The sequence below is a fragment of the Zosterops lateralis genome (genome assembly GCF_965231275.1).
Source record: "Zosterops lateralis genome assembly, chromosome: 3".
NCBI lineage: Eukaryota > Metazoa > Chordata > Aves > Passeriformes > Zosteropidae > Zosterops > Zosterops lateralis.
The window spans coordinates 27612684-27636474 of record NC_139764.1 but is presented as its reverse complement, the minus strand read 5'-3'; the positions used below and the strand labels follow the sequence as shown (position 1 = coordinate 27636474).

General features: G+C 38.8%; 1 protein-coding gene across 2 annotated transcripts in view; it reads right to left on the bottom strand.

Moving 5' to 3' along the window:
• The window catches only part of DAAM2 (dishevelled associated activator of morphogenesis 2), a 175436-nt gene that overhangs the window by 60651 nt on the left and 90994 nt on the right, over window positions 1–23791 (bottom strand). For both annotated transcript variants that reach the window (XM_083856555.1, XM_083856554.1), the window contains exons 4-6: window positions 16662–16736; window positions 10282–10376; window positions 3684–4017 (exon numbers count right to left, since the gene is read on the bottom strand). In XM_083856555.1, the coding sequence (XP_083712681.1) occupies window positions 3684–4017; window positions 10282–10376; window positions 16662–16736 (504 nt within the window). The remainder of the gene's footprint in view (window positions 1–3683; window positions 4018–10281; window positions 10377–16661; window positions 16737–23791) is intronic.

The window sequence follows — 23791 nt, the reverse complement described above, 5'->3', positions numbered from 1 at the left end:
AATTTCACTGTCATTTGAATTTTGACTTAAGATACAGTAGTATAAAACTGTAAGTTTTCTATTCAAGTAATAGGAGCTGTTGCAGGACAGACTTAATCTAAGTTTAGTAGGAACCATATCTTAAATCACAGCTTTCCTTCTTCACTAATTCACCAGTTGCTGAGTCTTCCGACAACTTTTGGCATCTGTGCCAGGTAGCAGGAGTTGAGTTTAGAACATTGACTAGCAATAACTTCTTACATTCAACAAAATGTGCCATGTTTTATGTTGCTGTGTTAAATACATGATCTCTACACTCCACCACACCTGTGCAAACTGGAAATAATCACTGTTTCAATCTAAAGTTGTCAGCAGCAAGTTATTCAGGAACTCAGGTTTTAGATAGTTGTCAGTAAATCATTCTGAACCTCTCTCTTCCTTCTTACAAATAGCAATGGAGACAGAACCATGTATCCCAAATAATTATGCATCACAATGATATTCCTTTTCAAAAAGGAAAAAAAAATTGTTTTGGGTAAAAGTAGATCTTTATTAGTGTTAATTACATTAACCTCCTGATTCCCCGGTGGACATAGTGCTGGTCACCACAAATGACACAAGGGAGAATGGGACATCTTGGCTTACTGCTACCTGTAAGAGCTGAAAATAAATCCAAACAGATAGTATACAAAGTGCCAGCTTTCATAGATGATGAGGAATAAATTGACAGCAGGATGGCTGAATGGGATGACAAATATTTTCAACCACTGTTGTAAGGAAGGCAACTTAAGGAAAAGCAACACTGGCACTGATATTGTCAGAGATCAGCATCACCTATAAGTTATTTGTTAGACATTTCAATGAAAGGGAGCTCAGTACAATTTCCAGAAAGCTCTGCACATTTATTCACAAGAACTGAGTTGATTTCCAAAGTTTGAGATTATTTTCCTCTTATGTGTCTCTAATTTGGCCATTGTCTTGCAGAGCTAGATATAGAGAAAGATGAGCTGTGCTTTTACAGTTCCCAGCTTTCCTTTCCCCCACCAGTTAGAATCAGTCTGCAATGATGGACCATAGAGGCAAAGGAATAAATTTCTACTCTGAATAGTTTCTCCTGTTCTTACAGTTTAGTTCACAGTTTTATTACTTTCACAGAAAGAATTCTTGTTTGTAGGTTCTGCCAGATTCCCCACTTGTGGTGGATAGTTTTCAACATAACAGTGTTTAGGTGTGGCTAGTCAAAGTCAAGCTGCAAAGTATAAAGTTTGCTGCAAGCTCCACATTTTTGAACCCTTCAATACACCAAAAGATGCTGCTAAATGCTCAACCTGCAGGAAACATAGCCTCCAAAGGCTTCAGTTTCACACCTAAAGGATCTCTTGCAAACAGACACCTAAAGGATACTTGCAAACTCTGAGTTACAAAGATGACATTCAGGACTAAGATTAAAAGGAGATTAAAAAAGGATTTCATTGTACACTACATCTTTGAAGCTTACAGGAAAGGTACAATACAAGCATTTTTAGCATCCCTCTTTTAAAATGCTTCCCACAATCAAGTTACAGTGAACGTTTTTCTTGACAATAAGCTGCAATACTATTCTGGAACAGAGGTGCAGGAGGGAAAGAGATGGAACAGTCTTAATTTCATGTGCCAGACTATCAGAGAAACTTCCTCTAAAATGTAAGAAAGACCATGACCACATTTGTTTCTTTGGGCCACTCTCTTAGAAGAAAAACGAGATGGATGAGGAATGTCTTTGGATGAAGACTTTCCTCCTCAAAATTAAACTCAAACTATTGCTGAGTGAAGCGGAAAATCCCATTTCAGTCTCTAAACACACGTATTAGTAATTGCAAACAAGAACACATTCCTTCTGCTGAATCATTTTGGGAATTGGGTGGGGCTTCCGTTTGTTTTTTTGGTTTTGTTTTGTTTTGTTTTATTTTTTACTTGAGAAATAAGAGACAGTATCCATTTATCTTTCTTTTTTTCCCTGAATGGAAAAGTATTTTGACAAGTGCAGCATTTATACAGAGTACTTTTCATTAATGTAATAGACTGGTGAGCACCTACAAACCATTCCACCAGATTCCCCAAAAGCTACCACATTTTATTATCCAACAATGGCTTACCTCAGTTATTCAGTAACTTTTAAATCTACACAGAAACAGAGAGAAAGAGAGAGAACACCCACCTAGGGTAAACTCAGCATCTATCCCATAAGGGCTTACTGAGCAGAGTCAACTGGTCCAGTAAGGGCAAGCTAACACAGGACCACAAGTGTAGTTAGGCTTGTGAGTTACTGCTTTTTGCTAAGCAGGTCAAGTTATCCCCACCTGTCTCCCAGGTATAAAAGAATGTCATATTAAATCAGGAAGAATTCTTTATTTCAGCTAATTACGAGAGAACTAGCAGACTTTAAACTTTTTCCTTCCCCTCCTTAGGCAGTACCCAATAACCTCCACATCATAGCTCATGTACATGGTTTACTTTCTGCATCTGCACTGCTCATTCCTATCCTACTCCTGTACTAAAGAATGGTGACACATTCTTATGACTGTAGCTGTAATCTCTTCACCTTCCAAGGTTTAGTGTAATTGTGAACTTCTCGATTGAAATAGCCTCAAGAGCTTGCAACTGAGGCCATTTGTGAAGGATATCAAAGACACGCATCAAGTCTGATTAGACAAGCAATGCAAATGAGGCAGTGCACACAGAGGGATGAACCTGTCAATGCCAAATACAGGTTAATACCAAATCAAGATCTCCTGCATCCCTGTCCCAGGTCTGAGTCACAATCAGTGAATCCCACAGTGCATTTGGTTCTAACTCAAACATTGGCAGCCACTATCCATCAGCACAGACGGTTTCCCCATTCACTTTTACAGTAATAAATTGTAGCCTAAACTCCATTAGCTGAGAAGGAAGTAGGAGATAATGACTATCAGGCATTGGGATCCAGGGCCTGTTGGCACAACACCACTCTAATCATTTCATCTAAGAAAGAACAGTAAATGGGTGATATAATCCCAAAGTTAAGAAGCCACAGCTTCCACATCGCAACAGGTTCTCACTATCTCTTTGTAAAGGTGCTGAGTGCACTGGGAAGAGGAACATTATAGTACCAGCCAGTAGTTTCCACAATAAAAGCCTGTCATCGACCTTCTTCAAGGTCTCTGAGAATGCATTTCCCTTCCATGGCCTGAATGGGAGTTGTTTGAGCCAACAATTGCTAAGTGATGACAATTCACAATTTGATTGCTAAGTGGCAAGTGAAGTGCCTCCATGATACAGAATTTAATTCACTGTCTGCATTATTTAATCCCCAATTTTTTTATTACTAAATTAAGGATTTAAAATTAGAACAGAGACTCCTGGAATTCTGTGGCTTCAGCTTCTAGTACAGAACAATGCCATCAAGCTAGAGTATGAGCAGATAATCAGCTTTCATTTAGCACAGCAAACCTCCATTTTCAGGCAAAGTATACAGAATTTTAAGCTAGCATTAATAACAAGCAATCTGTCCTGAAATAGAAATATAAATAGATAAATAATCTATTTAAGGAATTTCCCTTCCTAAAACAAAATTATAAATATCACCTTTTTACTACTTAGCAAGTATGCAATATATGCACTGTAAACATCACTCCTGGCAGAGACTCCTGATTCTGGGTATTTCCGTCAAAGTATCCTCTTTTTACCTGGAATCTTGTCCTTTCTGCAGCATAGACTTGGTAGTGAAGCATGGCTTGCAAGACTTTTTTGTGACCATCTGGTACCAAGCAGACAGCCCCTAGGATCTCCAGCACAGCAATCTTGGTCTTAATGTTCTCAGTCCTTAAGCTCTGGGATATGATGTTGATACTTTCTGGATGGGCCAGGACATGAGCCCGTCCCTGGGAGTTGTTCATCAGTGCCTTGATACACCCTATAACGGATGTGTGGATGCGGCTCTCCGAGGTCTCATAGTCCATGCTCTTCAGGAAGTTCAGCAAACAGCTCAGGCCATCTAATTCAATAAACCTGGTCACAAACCTGAAAAGGAAAAAAAAAAATAAACAAGTAAGAAAAACAAGGAAAGCAGACCAAATGCACTTCATTCAAAAGACACTATATTGTTCAACTCCAAATCTTTTAAAACCTGGCTAGTTTTCAGCCTAAATTCACAGAACAATTCCCAGGTGTTTAAGAAAAACAAAACAAACAAACCAAGAGAGAAAACATTCCAGCTAATAATGGTGTGTTACATAGTTTCAGGGTAATTATATGCTATCATCTTACACTTCTGTTTGGTCCCTGTGTCCTTTGTTGCACTTAACACCAAACACTGCTGTGGTTCACCTCAACAGCTGCTGCATTTTCAAGGCTGAAGGGATTCTTTCGAATTGTTCCATCTGACATACCCAAGACACAGATGTCTCACCACACTTTTAGTTATGAGTTCAGATTACCTTGAAAACCATTTTTAGGCTTAGCTCTAACTTTCAGCCAACAATACTTATAAGGTTCCACCTCCAGGATTTGGGCACACTGACAAAGGCTCATTCCCACTCTGTCCGTCAGCCACACTGCCTTCCCACTCCAACCCCATGACATATGTGTAGGAGCATGTTTTATTTAAAAGGGGCATGTTCTTCTGTAAATGCTAATGCTCCTCTGCTTTTTTGGAAACCAGGATTTAAAAATCCAGATGGGTCAATTTTGACCATGCAATTGTCAAATCAATAGAAAAGAATGGAATTAGGTAAGTCAGTTCAAACCAATCATTCTAGCAATGTTTCGATTGAAGTTCCCAGGATTAAAAATGGGGATTCAAAGACATGGAAAGGGCTGCAAATATTTTTCCCTAGATCTCACTGTTTACCTCCTGCCTCCTCTACCATGTTGTTCAGGTAGGTACACTTTTCGGAATGTCTGAATGCAAAAATATGTGCACCACACTTGAATTTTCAGTCTACAAAAATGTACACCAGCAATGATTTGTCCACGGCCGCGCTTTGAACAGCATAATATAGAAAGTCACTTCTAGCAATTTAAAAGGTTGCTAACAATTGCCACCTGTGTAACAAATTAAAAATACCAAAATTCTGTGTCATTGTGCTTTTCACCCAGCCCCTCTTCTTCCTTTATGTACCATCTTTCTTTTTCTGTCCATGAGATGCTATTACTTATAATTAGTAATAATGGAAGCACCATACCAAAAGACCAGATTTCACTGGTCTCTGTTCATATCCCTGTACCAGCAAGAGAAACCCAAGTCATACTTATATTTTCTTTGGATAATATGGATTTAACACATGTATGGTTTTTTGGTGGTTACACTCCACACCACACAGGAATTTTCAGATTCTACCTGAAAGTTACTCTCACTATGCTGATAGATTTGCCAACTTTCAGCTTATGTGGGCCAGAAATTTGACCAAAAATATGGAAAAGCCTGGTGTATTCAACAAATGGTTGAATGGTTTTGGTCTGAGGTTTGGGGTTTGTTCAAATCTGAATTTCAAAGTGACATCAGAGTAAGGGCACACACAGGAACACATGTACACCAAAACTGAAAACATGGTTTAACTGAACCCTGCTAAGACAATCTGCCAAATTTCACATAGGTCTGATTGCACATTCTCTGGATGTATCACTTTGTCTACCCTAAAAAATAAGAGGAGCAAAAACCCCTCTTTCTCCAGGCCTGAGAGCAGCATTGACATTGTGCACCAGGAAGTCAGCCAAAGCAGTTTGTTATTCAAACCGATACAGAAAGATTCAGACTTAGTTAAGTTTCTGTAGTGCATTTAGCTGCTAGCTTGATAAAGAAGACTGAAACGAGTGCATTCATAGCTAGGAGAGTTGCTGCAAAGGATTTATTTGGAAAAAAAAGAAAAAGCAGCACAAACTCAGCATGTTATTTAACAACGACGCCAATGAATTCTGATCAATTCCCTGGACATGTAAAGAGTGGAGTTGCTTTGTCTCTGCCAGGGAGGGGCTACTTTAAATTCTCCTTTTCCTCCTTACCTTCAAAGTTCCATTCTGTACTTTATCTATTCCCTCTGTCTTTTGGGGGGGTGGGGAAGGGGCATTTTTTTTTCCTGTTCTTTGAATTTCCAGGGCTGAGGGAAGACTGAAGATGAATATGTTTCTGAAGTTACGGAGCAATACTGATGGAAACATCCTAAGAAGCAGAAGAGCAAAGGGTGCTCCAAATGCACTTTTGGATAGAACACAAGATCTTATAACAAGACAAGCTAGGCTCTACAATTTTCATGTATTTTAGTGTGCTCTGATGACCATGTGAAAATAAAACATGGTAAATGCACAAAAGTCACATTGTCCCAGTTAAGTACAAACTCTCACTAATTTCACTGGCAGTGCAATTTTTCTAGGACTGTTAGGATGAGGTCATGCCAAAAAAAAAAAAAAAAGGCATGTGCTGGAAAGTGGTGTGTGTCACAAAACTTGATTAATGACATAATTTAAAACGATGTTGGGACTTTCCTGTACTATTCCTAGCCCAGAGAGCAAACAGTGAGTTGTGTTACTCAACAGCAAGCAAAGCTTTCTATTTCAGCTGCAAGCAGAAGCAGGAATCAAATGATGATTTTCATCTTTCTTTTTCTAAACATTTAGTATCTTATTGTTCAGAAAAGCCAGAAACCATGCTGGGAGAGGTAAAGAAATGGTAAAAGCAGTTTTTGGCCCAACAGATACTCTCAGTACGAGGATTTCCCTGGTGTGGGGAGGTGTGTGAATAAATGTCTGTAGAGGGTAGAGAAAAGAAGTGGGAGTTAAGCTGACAGCCTGAGTGCCACAATCCTCACACTGTTGGTGTTTGTGCATCTGTCTGCCTCTGTGCTGATATCTGTGTGTATGTGCAAAAGCAAAGTCAACTTACACAAGCAAAGGACCTTCTTGCACACAGCACATGTGTAACTAACTCCTGTCCTACACAACCCCTGTGCTGCAAAATAAGGTCTTGTTCTAGACTGGAAGGTGTAAAGTTAAACATATTTGCCAATGCATTCTGGCTAACACATTCAAATACTCAAATGTAAATAAAGCAGAGTGTGTTTTAATAGGTGCTAAACAAGCAAATTAAAGCCTAACCTCACCTCAGACTCTCACTTGACCAGTTTAGCACACTTTAAAATGCAGGGCACCTTTTTGCCTTTCAAGTTTTAGAGAGTGCTGATCAGAATGAGTTAGCTAACTCTAATAATAAACCTTTCATCCAAATACAGATGTGGTGGCCTAAGAGGAACTGACCCAGTGATGGATTCCAAATGTTGGGGGTACAGCTTCCCTGTAAGACTTGATCCAGCCCAGGAAAGACAGAAAGATCATATGCTGTGGGTGTGCAGAGAGCAGGATGTTCCCACCCTGTTAACAGGCAAGGCTACACTTCCCTGCAGCATTAGTTTTTGAACCAGGGGGCACACATAATCCTGATAACTACTGAACTGCTGAAAAATTCAGCATAATGGATTTTGCTTAAATTGCATAAACGATCCTCTTCAGTATGCACCTGGATGCAACATTGCTAAATCAAACAAAAAATAGCAGGAGGCAAATCTGGATAAAACAAAAGGAGAAATGCAGACAGTAAAGGGAATGAGCAATGATTCAGACTAAAGTAGGTATTTGTCAAGGGCTCCAAAAAGCAATTTTTTGCCAGTCCCTTTTAAGTTTTTGCTTTTGCTGCACTTATGAACCTCCATTTTGGGGCACTAAAATACAAAATGAAAAGCTCCTCTCTCACTGCTTCTGTCCAACAGTTTGTCATCACCATTGTTTATAGTCTTACGTTTTTAAAAACCTGAGAGCTAATGCGTTTCTTTACAAGATGCAGATGTAGCATTTTGTTCTATGTGGCTGGGATTGTTCCCTTGTGTTAGGACATAACCTGGCTTTATTATTTTAGGGTAGCTCCTAAACACCAGACAAGGTGCACTTGCTCAAAGGGGACCATAAACTGTCCCAGGGATACTCCTATCCCATGTTCTACAATGAGAAGAGGAACTTGAGTTTGGATAGGTCTGCCTTACTTTTTACTGTTAGAACTGGTGAGTTGGAATAGAGACAGAGACTAGTAATTACTCTGCATTATCTACTAGGAGAGACACAGTTTACAGTAAAATAAAGCAGAGAGCCAAATGCATGTATTTTTCTTCTTTTGATTCCTCTGGATCAGAGAATTCAAGCAGCAGAGCCTATTGGTAAGCTGTCAGAGCCCCTGTGTACCCTGCTATCAACAAAGGGAGTCCAGACAGTTCATCCTTGTGAATTTAGGTTTCTATTTTCTTCAGAGGCCTGATGAACAGAAGTGGCAAAAAAAATAGGATTTTTTTTGGATAGGATATCCAAATTAAACCAGAAAGACTAGTACTTTGAAGGCTTAGGTATCATTCTGCTTATGAGAGGGATTTGATGGAGCTGAGGGCCTCTCTACTGCAACCTTTCCATCAAGAAGAAATTGGCTTGTTGATCAGGGACTGGCACGCAGCCCATTTGGCAGCTAACGAATTGAGTCGCTGGAAATTAGTTGAGACACAGGACTTAACTCAAAATTTGGCTTGGCTTAACTGGCTTTTTTTAAAAAAAAAGCCCCACAACCACCGCCAGTGATTTAGAAGACTTTATAGGGCAGCCCATAGTTGGTTGTAGTGACGCTTGTGCTTGTCAGGGTTATTACAAACAGATGAAGCAACAGGCTCTTGTCAAGGGGATCCAGCAGATGCAATACAGGTTGGAGAAGAAAAATCTTGAAAGGCATTGAGCAAAAGAATTTCCTCAAATGCTCGTTGCTCTTTCTTCTTCTCTGCTGCCTTGTACTCAACAAGGGGTTTGGGCTGTCTATTCAAAATGAGGGAGCAGAACAACCAATAGTGGCCACCAAAGTGTTTCAGCTGGACAAAGCAAAAAGGCCTTGCTGCTGTGGCTACATTCAATGAAAGCTGTCATCTTCACAGAGTAAACATCAAACCAGCTCTGCATTAATGTAACAGTTGTGCTGTATCAAGTCTCAACACCACAGGCGTTTGGTTTAAAAGCCTGGTGAGAGCTGGACGCTTGACAGTTGCCTTAGCTTCCATTTTAACATTGAGTCCAGCTGCATTTTACTGTGTTCTCTGTTTTAGGACAGTGATAGCATCTAATAGTCACTCTTGACTTGGGTTTCAGTATAGGCTACAACTTCTCTGTTTCCATATTAAAAACACTCACTCTACCCACATGTAAAATTACCAAAGCCTGAGGAGCACCAGAATATGATTTTGTGCTCTCTTAAAGCCCATCACAACAGGAAATAAACAGGAGGTAAAAAACAGAGAAGCTGCATGCAGTCAATTTTTTAAAGATTATGAAAGGGAGAAGCACAATCAGCACTTAGCTCTGCAAGAAGTCCCAAAAATATCTTCATTTCAAGTCAAAGTAACTGCAATGAAAATTCTTTGAGATGATTTTCTGGATTGTTTCTAATTATTTATTTCATTTGTTTGATTTGGGGGAGTTAGGATTCACCCCCCCAAAATATAACTGTATTTGGTTAGACATTACTGAAGCTCGCTGAAATTATTACTTCAGCATGGTGTGGGTGGAAAAGTACATAACCAACATAAAAAACATTCAGAATTTTTTGATTGTTTCCTGAAATCACATCATCTAAAGTTATTGTTTCTCCACACTGCTTTTCTAACTGTTTAATTGAAAAGGTTTCTGTACTAGTTAGTTTGCTATTGTTCAGAACTTGTTACCAGAAAAAGAAAGATGACCTTACCTTCAAAGACAGTACACAATAAAGTCTCTTTACATTTCTCTATGCCACAGTTACAACATAGAATGGGAAGAATGCCAAACCAGGTGATGTCAGATGGATTAGCTGCTTTGTACTAAACAGTTCACATTACTAAAGATAAGAGGAAGCTTAAATTCAAAGTTCAGAGTAGAGGCTGAGACTTTGCCCAAAGTGAATTAAATTACAGGGATGTGCAGGGGGCTGTGAAGACTAAAATCTGATCTTCATAGTCATTACCTGTGCTTGCAAATATCTGCCACAGATTTGTCACAGTAGACTTTGTCTTTTACTTTCCTGAAACTACATGTTTCAGCATTAGTGTAAAATTAGTTAGCCTCCCAACAAGGCAGGCTCAGACCAGGGACTGTAGGGCTCTCTGAAGATTGTCTGAAACCTCAGAGAGGCTTGTGTGAGGTGAGACAATGAGGTTTCTGTCCTTGCCACTCTTGGCGGTGTCACATCTGACCATTGGGAGGCAGCGAACTGTGATGAAAGGCGAACAACATTACCTCATGGGCTGAGTCCGCAGAGCTGTCTTCAAGTCTTCAACTATTTTATTTTTCACTTCTGTTTCTTCTTCATCGAAAGCATACAGAGTCTGCATCTGTTCACAAAAGAAGGTGGCAATTAGAAAAGCCTGAGCTGTGTGGAAGCTAAGAGACAGGCTAAGAGTTACGAAAAACAACTATCCCATCAACACACGCAGAGGTGCCTGCTGACCTCTCACTAGGAAAGCGGTGCCTCAGCTACAAAACTGAATCCAGATGAGGCTGCTCATGTGGACTGGCAGCAGCATATCACTTTGCCACACTGGCTAACCTAGGGTTCTCAGATTACCCCCCAAAAATCACAGTTGCCAGTATGCCCACAGAAAACTGTACCTAATTTGGAACAGCAATCTGCTGTGGTGATCTATGGATATGTGAGGCAAAGTTTGTAGGGAGAGGCAATATCTTTTATTAGAGTGACATGACTGGAGGGATTTGGAGTGGAGGGGGGCAAAAAAGCAAACCAGACTTATATGCCAGGTTTCAAAGCATAAAATCTTCTTCCAGCAGATAGAAAGCCTGCAAGAACCCTGAATTACGTTTTCTGTGCATACAAGTTTGACTTTTCTTCCCCATGCAAAGTATATCACCTGTTTTAAGATACTGGTGTTTCCTATACGCTTTGCCCTTGCTAACTAGTAACATTTACTGCAAAAAGCTGGAGCATCATAAAAATCCCTGTCTCTTTTTTTTTAGCAAGTAAACTGAAACACATGAAGCCTAAATTTTCCCCCCACGTGCAGCTTGCAATTATAAGAGCTTGCACTGAACTGGAACTGAAGTTGCTGTGGGAGACTGTAAATTAAGGTGAGAGACAATGAGTAGAACATACACAAAAAATTATGGTTCTCAAAGTCAGATAAAGCCCTTAAAAAGTGGTATATCAGAAAATTAGGGTTCCAGATCTACACTCAGCACCACTGCAACCTTGTCATGTGAAGCAAGACTCTTCAGTGCCCTTTGCATATATCATTCAGGCTCACAAGTCCCATGTGTGCCTTTTGAAAAAGTCAAGACTTTAATGCTGGAAATTCTTAGCCTATAGCTATGTCTTCTTAGTCACTTAAACTGTAAAATGAGAGGATAAATGACTCTCTTTTTGGCAGGATTTCTTGTGGATATCACTCAGTGGTATCTGGAAAGCAGCTCTGAACCCCATCTCAAATGAATAACCCAATTAAACTAGTATCATCTATCAGGGATCTGATATTGTACCTCTCTGTGGTGGAATTTGAGTAGCTACAATTATGGCTCATTACAACAAAATATTTCAGCCTTTATTTTGCTGTTTAACAAGCACCAAAGAAAAGCTTTCCCTTGCCGGAACCTCCTTTAACCTTCTCCATCCTCGCCACCAGCCCAACACTTCACTTCCCTTGGAAGGGCTCCCAGTGCCTGCCTTTGCAAGTCATGTGATGCCAACACACGTGGGATGCTGAGGGTGGTCATTTGGCTGCACGCCGTTGTGTCTTATGCTGAACAGCTGGCACGGGGAGATGTGTTTGACTCTAGGGGTCCTCCCTCTGATCCACGCTAAAGTCAAATTCACTCAGCAACAGAGCAAGCTATTTCCTGCCCTAATGGAATGACAGAGCGCTACTGATGGAAAATGAGCTGATGATGTTTTATCTTTTGCCAGCATCCCCCAACAGCCAGAAACATAAATTGAAATTCTTAAGCCAAGCCATATATGATCCCCCTCTTCGAAAAATAAACAGAAATCCTGAACAGGCATTATGGATGGCAAAGTCCTCGGGTGTGATTTGGGGCTTGATTTGTATTTTCTTGGGTGACAGCCCATCTGGTCATCTTTCCTTTGGCCCGTAAATGCTCCTTTGAAAAGTTCCCATTCCTCCAATGGCTTAATTTCTCCTCTGAGCCATTGTGGGGGGAAAGCAAATGGATGGTAGGAAGGTCCTCAACAGTACTTCGTTCAGAGTGAAAAAGGCCCATTTCCAAATGAAACAAATACAAATAATCCTGCCTTTACAACAGAGGGTGATTATGGAAAACCCCTTTTCTAAAGCTGCAGGCAGCCAAGAGCCCTTCATTTCTCACTCTTGTGAATGGCCAGGAATTCAAATCCTCATGCCCTCACTAAAGACAGACTGGGTTTGCATTGTGAAATGGCTTTCTCGGCAAGAGTTATAAAAAACGTAACTGTCCCTGGGAGACAGAGGGGAGGGAACTGTCATTATTTGAGGTTGGATTTCATTCACGTGGCTGACTGATGAATTGCTTTCCTGAAGTACAAACTACACTCGAGGATTAATGTCTGCTGGGCTCAGGAGGCAGATAGTTACCATCAGTTAACCAAAATACTAGGAAGGGGAAGCAAAATAGTGCCAGGTCCTTTTCTGATGCCTAAAAGGTAGCGTAAATATAAGGCTCTTTTTATAAGCATATTTTGTATATTTGAAGTTTTCCAGATCAATGGTATCACCTCGGAAAGTACAGCATCTGTTTACTTGATTTGCCAGTTAAAAAAATTCAAGGATTTGTGAAAGCAATCATTCATGTGGAATTTTATATGTAAAACTTCATATAGTATAAGAAATTATTTTGAAATTTTGGCTCCACTTAAAATGAAATATTTTAGGTTTTTTTAAAGCACAGATTTATTCCCACACCTTATCCTAATGGCTGATGATTCCCTGAAACTACTGGGAAGGAAAATACAAAGACCATGATGATAGCATGTGGGGAAAGGAGAAAGAGAAAAAAAGAAAATAAGGGCATAAACCAGCATCAACAATACACTGTGTAACAGACTCAATTTTACTTAATAGCCTCACACGTGTGAAATGAAAAAGGTAAGAAACAGAAAGAATGAAGAGCGAAAAAGCAACCTGGTTGTTCTGACTTCTCATTATAGTCAGTTGAAATTCAAGGGGCACCACATCTCTAACTGCATTAAGGCTGAACTATTACAATATATTATTTTTATAATAAATTTATTTGAAGAAGTTATAAATCAAACTATGAATAGATGTAATTGAAAAAAAAAACAAAAAACCTGAACTTTTATGCAAGTAAGTTTAAAGTAACATAGATGTCATCTAACTTGGAGGAGAGAGTTATCATCTACCTGCTAAATTCTGCTGAAAGATATATAAATATATATTTTAATCTCCTGTGAAGCTGCTCTGCCTTAAACAAATGTTTTTTGAATCAAGGAAAAGGGCCTGATTACAGCTGTATTTGTTAATCTTTACCCATCTCACACTCTCGACTGAGTCATCTCTCCAGAAGAGCTAGATTTTCAACTACTGCTCACCTGAAAATCTCTGTGAAAATGCATCCACAGCCAAGATCATAAAAGCAACACAATGCTGTCCGACCTTCTTCTCTCCAGGAAAGTGTGAGCTGTGTTTATTTGTGCTGCCAAGCAGCATCATTAGGCAAAGAGGGCAGGGGGAGCACAGGGATATTTCTTTCCATGTGATATTAACTGGGCAGCTGCCCTATTTTTAAGAAAAGAAACTTCTGTGTTTTGATGAATCAGCAGATGACAATGACATTGATAATGGAAACAGTCTTCTATTGTGGGCATGCATCATGTCCCCATCCCCAGTATCATTTATAGCATGTAGAGATCAGGGGACTAGACAAATTTGGAGGCTTCACTTTCTAAATTAAACATCATTAGCAGCTGTCCCTTTGTCTTAATGACTGGACCAGAAGACAGTGTACCAATGTTCCTTCCAGTCAGGCTACCTGGAGTCTTGGACAGTGCCTCCACATGCTTGTGAATTGCACACTAGTAAGGAGATACAGTTTTAGCATTTTCCCTTGTGAGAATTTGGTTTAAAATATGTAAAAATCTGAGAAGTCATAGCAACAGAAACAATTGTGGTAAGAGAACCTTGCATAAAATGCATGATTTTTTTGAACTTGATCAGGAATCTGTGACCTAAAGTGCTTCCTAACATAGTGGTCTAAGGTTACAAGTAGGGAACGTCAAACATGTCAGGAATCACCACATTGCTCTCAGACATAATCTGTGAAGGGCAGATACAGCGGTTAACACTGCAGCAGAGCTTCTGAGAAAGGGATCCTAGAGAACAGGAGCCCTGGCCTGCTGAAATCCACAGATAGATACCTAATGGTATCAGTACAAAAAAGGTGCCATTCCCACTCCATCAGTGAGAAGGAGGAACATATTTGCCAAGCTAATATATATGAATAAAGAACTTCATAATTAAACAAAAGGACATAAAAAAGATGTGAAAGACAAATATAAAAAGATTGTTATGTGATGAATTCACAGGAGATGCAAAGATAAAATTTCATTAAAAGCAGGATTTAAGGCATTTTAAACTAACACTTCTGTGATTATTACTACCACTTCAAGTCCAATACTTCTTGCAATATTTCTAATTAAAATATTGCAATATCTAATAGTGCCCAAGAGACACAAACTGAAATACTCTGGATATTGTCAGGAAGCAAGATGAAACATGTTTTTCTTTCACAGCTTCAAAGTCAACTCCACTTGGATGAAGTTTAAAAAAAAATCAAAAAAACCCACCACTAAATTTAGAACTGAAATTATATGGAACCCAAAAATAACTGTTTGAAAGTTAGAAATCTCAGAGGTCTAAATAATAATGAACAGAACATTTCTTTTAAAGTGTGTTGGAGCTGGTTCTTAGCTGGATTACTCCAGTTTTCCACTGATACAATTTCTGCAAAATCAAGTCAATTCAATTTTACCTGCTGAAAAATGAAGCAACCAAATGGTAAATTAGAAGCTGGGGTTTTAACCCCAGTGTGTCTTCTCAACACCTCAAGCATAAGAGTGAATCACAAGTCTTGAAGCCAAATAAAAGGTTATCAATCATTCAAGCATTGGCATTCAGGCATGCAAAAAACATTACCAGGGCCAGTGTTTATTGGTGCTCTTAAAACATGTTTAAAATTAGAAACATAGGCCAAAATGTAGTCTCATTCCATGGAGCTGTTCCAGATTTACAACAGTGGTGTATACATATTCACTCCAAGTTTACATCAAGATCATTTAAAGACTAACCCAAAAGTCACTGAAATCAATGGAAAAATTCAGTAGATTCAAGAGGCCTTGGATCAAATCCTACCAGAAGTATTTGGCTCAGTAACACTGCAAGGTTTCATACTAATTTTTTTTCCTTAATGGCCCTTGTAGAGTTAATTTGTTCAGTCAGGAAATCAAAGCAGAGTGTCATGCCAGTCATTAAAGCTCAATGTCTTTTCTAAAAATAAGTCCACACTATTTCTATTCCCTTACTTTGCCCCATGAAAATATGGCATGAAGGAAGGTGATAGTTTTGTTTATTCATGACTCTCAGTAGAAAGCAGCTTTTCTTTTATCCTGTTAAGTGAGTTATTATAGCTTGTAAATTTTAGGTTGTTTTACTCAGCAAGACATATTTCACCATGAGAAATACATCATTATTGCCACATTTAGCATCCATTAAGACATTGGGTTTATGAAATTATTTTATAGCTCATAACCACAATACAAAAGGTGCAGAAAAACCTAAACCTAAAATAAAAGCATAAGTAAAAAAGCGAGGTGTACTACGTAAGATGCTAGGGATATAATTCTATCATCATTTTTGCACAACCATCATCTAAAGTTGAGTAGACACTGCACAAGAATAACTGGAGGAAAAATTTGACTATCAATTCAGTAAAAGAGTCAAATTTCAAAACGTAAAATCTACCATATCAAAGGAAGTCAGTGGACACTATATGAAGATGTTCTGATTCTGCAGGTGACCAGCTCTACTGGATGTTTCAGAGGAAGAGACACACTATACAGCTATTGAACAAGGACAATTAAAAAAGGTTTTCCTCAAATACCTTCTTGGCTTGTATCTCATGTCTAAGATGTTACAACCTTATGTTTTTTATTTATGTGCCCTTATATTACTGGATATTATCTTATGCAAACAACTATCTTTTCTTTAGTTCTTCTACTAAACTAAGAACCCAAGCATTATTTTGTAGACTGGTTGCAAATCAACTTGAAACCATACAACGAAATAAAATTTCCTCTAGTTTTTAAATAGTTGCTTTTCTGATTCGTCAAATATTTTCCTTGATTTTCATTTCAGACTCCTATTTGGTTACCTTCAGTACTCAGTATTGTAGAAACAAAAAATGGAAATGCTTTCAGAGCTTTCTTATCTACTATTCTGCTAGAGCAGGGCTCTTCTTAATCCCCATCTCTTCTTTTGTAACCCCTATTTTAAATCAGTTATGCCTTTGGGCTAACATTCTCCTTTGAGGACTTCTTGCTAGAGAAACACATCCCTGTGGTAGGAAATCTTCCCTGTTTAGCAGGAGAGGTAACTTACTGCTGCCATGGAATTGATGCGGTCAATGTAGTAGTCTGGCCAGCTGGTAGCAAGCTTATTAGGATCTTCTTGTTCCTGAAACAGAAAGTTAGGCAAGGTTACACAAGATGACTTTACAGGATGAAAGCCACTCAGGAACCACCTGGGATTCTTCATTGCCCTGCTCTTTATTGTTTTATCTCCCCCATATTCTTGTATAATGCACATGGATGTGTGGCATTTATTACAAACATTTCTGAAAGTGTAAAGTTATCACTGTCACCATGGTATGTCAGATAAAAAGAATCCCTTTCAGCTTAGATTACTGAACACAGAATAATAAAGTTTGATGGAGATACAGTTATCTTTGGCATCTAAGCAGCAAACCCCAGTCCCTTAAACATATTATGTTTCCAAGTAGAAGGATAGACCATTTACAGATAGCAGGTTTACATTTCGTATCTTTATACTGACAGATCTTATAAATTATTTGGTCTCTCTATTGTTATGGTGATGGTGGAATTCACCAACAAAGGGGTTTAACATCTGCTATGCAGGGAAAAAAAAAAAAAAAAAAAAGGAACCTGAAAAGAAGATAAAGACTGCATCATTTTGATGTGATAAACCAAAACAGGTTCAGCCTGGACATCAGGAAGTATTGCTTTACCAATAGGTTGGTAAGACACTGGAAAAATGCACCCTAGAGAGGTGGCTGATGCCCCAAGACTGTTGAGTATTTAAGAGGCATTTGGACATTGTCCTTAACAACCATGATCAGTCCTGAACTGGTCAGGCAGTTGTACTAGGTGAATGCTGTCAATCCCTCCAACTGAAATATTCTGTTCTATCATGTCCTAATCCTATGATATCCCGTAAAGTCAAGCAAAATCTCAGAACATCCAAATGACCACCAAAGTATCCCCTCAGTTAGAGCAGGAGCAGTATTAATCCTTATCTCCTTACCTCCCACATAATCCACCTGAAATTATCTTCAGTAGGCTAATCTCGACCAACCTTCTAAATGAAGACCTACCCTGACTCAGGAACCAATTCTTTTTTGTTCCTTGACTGCTCAAAAGAAATTAGATTTCCTTCTAATGAATATATTTATTTCTACATAGGTGTAAGAGTCACTGGTAACATGAGGATTGCTTTCCAGGATCATCATCTCGCATCATAAACTGCGAATAACTAATACTAACATTCCTAGCATATGGTAAGAGATTGAACCACTTGACTCATCCTAAGGATGACCAAAGGTGTATGAAGACTGTGTGGATCTTGCCAATGCTGTCTGCCCATGAAAACCTACTCACACTAGAAAAGCTAGCCTGGAAATGCACATAACAAAATAAAAAGTGTAGGTCTATCAGAGTACCTCAGCTATTCCACCATTATTTGGTTTAGAGATGAGAAATATCTCTATGTGCCTCCTGTTGAGCCACATTCAGAAAACACCTTGCTACCTGACAATTTCCTGCCAGGGTACATACCAACACACAAAAACAATTCTGCACAATTCAAAATCTTCATATTTTGAATTAAAAACAAAGTCACGACCAAGATTTGGATCATTCCATCTCTTTCTTCCACAGGATTTTCAACATGTAAACTAAAGAAGCATCTCCATTCATGACACTGATAATACAGCTTTGTCCTCATCTAGAGAAGGACTGCAGTGCAGACCCATGTCAGGTCAGTGTCAGGTCACACTGTACAGGTCCTAAGTCTTTATTAATCCCTTGCACCAACTGAACATCTAAGAAGAGCAGAAGAATTAAACAAAGCATCATACAGATGAATATCACTGTACAAAAAGTATGAAAGGCTGGCAAAGCAGTAAGAGATACCAACTATGTCGACAAAAGCACACACCATATACAATCCCTTGATAATAGATGGTGCAATCAATAATGATGCACAAGGTGATGTTTCTCAAATTAATTGAGAAGTTCTGCTGATTTTACTTACTTGCCTTTCCTGACCACAATAAGCAGGAATCTGACAGACCCATATCTATGTCAAACAGTGCATTACAGAAATATGCAACTCCTTACCAACAGCCAGTTAGAATGGCCACACCACGTGTTTCTGGTAGACTGCCTTTGGCTGCCCTTTTCTGTGCAGAATAATACCTAGTGGCAGCCACAATCCTGACAACAGTTTCACACTTGGCAGACCTTAACCTCCCTTGCAAAAATCAATATATGACCTTGAGAATGGGAAAATAAATTAAAACATACAATGGATAAATACAGCATTATTTTTATATGATATTCTTATCATCCTCAAAGAGAACAACAGAAATAGGGAGCTAATCTAGAAGTATGAAGTAAGGTCATTCTGGCATGGAACCCAGCTGAGACACCCATCTGGAGTGCAACAAGTGCTCATGTGACCTTCTAAAACTTTTTTCTGCGGAAAATTATAAAAGCCCTAGTGAAAATTAAAATAGTTTGCAGAGTACACCTGACAAGAACAGTGTCAGAGCAGTCAATACATGTATTCTCTATATTTCTCCTGCCTCCATTCTGAATTCCAAATAAAGACACACAAATTAAGGAATGCCTGAACTCATCCTTTGTATCCCAAAATAAGCTACGATGTCTTTTGTCCTTAAGATTCTTCAGGGGGCAAAAATAAGTATAAATGCTTGAATGCTACAAACTAACATTTCTAGACGTCTTTGTTAAACACGCAGACTGAAAACCATCAGGATAGATACACTAGAAAAAATCAGAATTCTGAACAATTTCCTACCTGAACCCAAACCACTGGAAATCTCACAATCGGAAGATTCTGATACCCTAAAGTATATCCATATATATGATTAGCTTGACAATGAGGCAAAGTCTTTGGTATATCCTGCTTTCAACCATTCTCCATTCATTACAAATTAGTTTGAACTCTTTGTCTTTAAGTCTTATTTTTTGAATTGAAATTAGGAAAAAAAAATGCTTCAGCAGAACAGAAAGTGTAAGATTTTTTTCCTGAACTAAAGCCGAGACAGATGTACATTGCTTAGGTTAAAAAAGTTTTAGCAGATATTCCACTAAACAATCCTCACTTTCTGAAGTTGTTTTGGTCTAGAAGCATATTGAGCAAAAGAGTTCATTCAATCTCAGCGGTCTTGCCCACTCCCTGCTCACACCAGAATTTTATCGCTGTCAATGTGTGTTTTACTTTGCTAGAATAAATGACAATGTAGTTAAAACCTGGCTTTCTATTTCAATATTAAGTCCCAGAAAGCTATTCATACTCAGGATGAGCATGTAGACTTTTATCCAGCCCCATGAAGTCATTAGACTTATTTACCTCAATCTCCTGAGTGACTTTTTTAACAGAGAGTCATGTACACACCTGTAACATCAGAGCAACTGGGGAAAAAAACCCCAAGAAAACCAACAAACATTTAACTGTCTACATTATGTGAGTTCTGTCCATGCTAAAAGATTGCTGTACCAGGCTTTCTCTCAAGAAGGGGAAGATGAGTTGAAAATAAAAAGCAATTTAATCTGTGGTGTGGGGTGCAACAACAGGGTGCTGGGGGGTTCTGTGTTTTATTTTTAATATATTCAGAGAAAACTGCAAGGCAACTTGAAGATACTGGCAAAACCTTTCCCTTGCTCCAGGAGCAAAGAGAAGGGCAAAAAACCCAACCAACAGAAAAAAAAGGAGGTTTTAATATATAAAGCTGCATAGGTATCAAAAGCTGGAAACAATAACCCATCTGTATAAGGAAAAACATTAGCTGAAGGAATCTATTAAAGCAAAGCCTTCTTTTAGCTCCTTGAATAGTGTAAATATTACATTAGAAAACAGGCGTCAGCTCGTGGACTTTATAAGGGGCCATATCATTCTTCACTGAAGTAACAACTATGTAACTGCTGTGGAAACAGGATCTTGATACTATACAAGCCTGCAATATAGCCAAGGTATTATATAGGCTTTGACACTAATTTGGACAGGCTCCATGACTTGGTGGAAAGTGGAACTTATGACTTCATCCCAACTAGGAATTAATGGAGTTCTGCAAATATTTGGACCATCTGAACCAATCAAAAATGAAAGAAAATAAAGGAAAGTGTGCACAGCTCAGCTGATCCCGAAAGCCTTTTCTGCAAATCCTGGGAAACCTGATCCATTGGGTGAGCTGTTCTCTAGAGACCAGAGACTTTTACAGGAAGCCATGTCAGTGGGACAAGCACTTGAAATACAAAGACTGCCATAACATAGTCAAGCAAGCATTATAAACCACTGCCTTTGCTGCAAGACTTTCTAAAAAGAAGTATCTAACACTAATATTACAAAGATAATGTGGAAATGCCAGACATTCATCACTGAGTGGATCATGAAAATGAAAGACACTATACAGTGTTTTTTCAAGATGTTTCAAACAGCACAGGGAAAGCCTGTGGAGTAACTGCCTGCATTGCCTGCATTGAAGCTCTTTTGGGGCAAGAACTGGGTTTCAGTTTCCAGTGATGGCACATTGCTACTTTACTCTGCACCAAGCCAGCTCCAAAAATATTGAGCAGCTCTCCAGAGCACATCCTGAAATTCTGAGCATATCAAAGCACTAATTAATACATCCACAAAATTAGAAGTTTTAGAAGGCTTCTCTTCTAAGAAGGAGACAGAGAGGTATATATTCTGACATGACAATTAAAACTCATTGTCAGAGTTAGGAACAGGCATGCTCTGACACTAAACCCAGTACTTCTTTATTTCCACCATCAGTTATACCAGGTTATTTTTATGCAATGTCAATAAATATTAACTCCCTGGGATCAGCAGGTGCTTGCCATCCCTAGATGTCCAACCATTACATGGACTTTGCCTCTACCTGCATACACACACAAACACACACCCCTGCAATAAATCACTGGTGACTCATGAAGTCTTTCTAACAGGCAAACTGTAACATAAAACTTCCTCCTTGAACAGATGGATCAGGAAATGCATCATCTGTTACAGATGTCACAGGACAAGCATGGTTACTCTTGGGATGACATCTGTTCATTGGCAACATGACCTCCCTCTCAAACCTGTCTCTTCAGTAGGACAGACAGCTGACCTTACTGTTGTGCACTGTTTAGAACAGGATGGGAACAAGTCACACACCTGATGCTAGAAAATGTGGGTTTAAAACTTTGCTTGGACAGGAAGCCATGATACTCTTCACTGAGCTCCTCTCTGCATCAATAAAAACAATGTGCAAACACAGATGAAGAATATAACATGAGGTTACTGTGAAATAAATTCCTGTCCAAGCTTGTTCACTGCATCATGTCCAGGCACTGCATGCTCAAGTTTATACCCGGGTCACAAAGAAGTGCATTTCTTTGCAACAGCCCCATTGAGGTTAGTGTGGTTCTTCCTCACAACAGCCTTCACACACCATTTGAGTACATTGCAGAGCTGAAAGATGAGTTATTTTACCTGGTCTGAAAGGTCAGCATCATGACATGCAGCTCAGAAAATATAAATCATGGAGTTCAAGTCATTACAAGACACATATAAAATGTAAGAGAAAGTGAAATATATCACTTGTCATAGTCTCTGCAGGTTTTTGGGTTTTTTTCAAATTTCCTATTGAAAAGCAATGGGATGGGGAATCCTGATTAAAAATAGCTGGGCATTTTTCAAGGGGTGTTTGGATTTTTTTTTTAATGACAGTTGACTGAAATTTTAACCTGATTTAGATCAATTAAGATAAAAGCTTTGCTGGATAAAGTTTCTTGTTGAAGCCCTCTCACACGTCACAGTAACAGCTTAGCTGGTAAAATGTTCATCTCAAATGTGCAGGATCCAGACTTGTGTCCATGTCCTGTTTCAAAGTGAACAGCATGACCCTTGCTCATCACATGAATATTCTGGCCACTAAAAACAAGGTGAGGTTTTTGTTTACTTGAAGGGTGAAAGATGGTTATTACTGGTTCTTCATTTCCCACAAGGGCAACTCTTTTCCCTTCAGAGATGCAAAGACTCGCCACAACATCTGCTATTAATACTGAATCAATCTTGCACTGCAGACGGACAAAAGTCCTTCAGAAATTAAGGTATTGGGTTTTTCAGTATCTCTATCAGTGAGATCAGCAGAAATAGGAAAAATGGGATGCAGACAATTACACAGTACCCAGTTACACAGGAAATCTGTAGTACAGCCAAGAATCAATCCACATAAGTTGTATTGCACTCTCATTCAAATCACCGTTCTCCCTTTTTTCATGTCTGACCTACTGACTTTCCTTCACTTTAAGAAGTTCAGCTTTCAAAGAAACATTTACTTGTTTATTAACACACTGTCCATTCTACTGGCTATGTCTCAGTTCAGAGCAGCCAAAGTTTCACAAATAAAAAGTGCTTTCATTAAAAGACACAAAATGTGTTTGATCTGCTGTGGGACAAAATGCTAATTCAGAAATGGAGCTAAAATACATCTAAGCTTTTCAGACAGTTTATGCCTCCAAAAAGCCAAACGTGTCCCAAGGGATGCTAATTTTGAAAAAGCACAGACCATAGGACTGAGCCATTCACCAGACAGATGTGGTCACCACTCCATTTCTCAGACTTCGTGACTAGCATTTACACAAATAGTCTCAGAGTTTTGGGAAGGAAGCTATATCCAAGCCTTTTAAGCACAATTTATCCAGATTGAGAAAAACAAACATTACTTCTCTCCCTGGAATTAAGCTATTGATGTTCAGATTATAATCCTTCTGCCACAAAAGCAGTCTAGTGTGTAACTTATTAAAAGAGAATATTCATTAATGACCAGTTGGAGCATGCAACTGAGGAGTTCTAATTGCCTCTCACAAAGGTCAGGATAACCATACATACTTACAGTTCACTGCATTATGGCACAGGGGTATTTCCCTTAATGGATCACAGGGTGAGTTTTTTTCTTTATTTCTTCTTTTTTTTTTTTTGCTTCATTTAGCAAAAAAAATTATGCTCTGCTTTGTACCTTGACAAACATAATTATGATTTCTGATGCTGCTTACTAATCATTCTCTCAAAGGAAGAATCAGAGGCTTTAGATTATTATTTATATTACAAAATATCTAATACTGTCAAACCACCACTGTCAAAAATATAAAGTATAAAAGCAAAAAAAGGATCCATCTACGAACAATGAGGATTCCTGC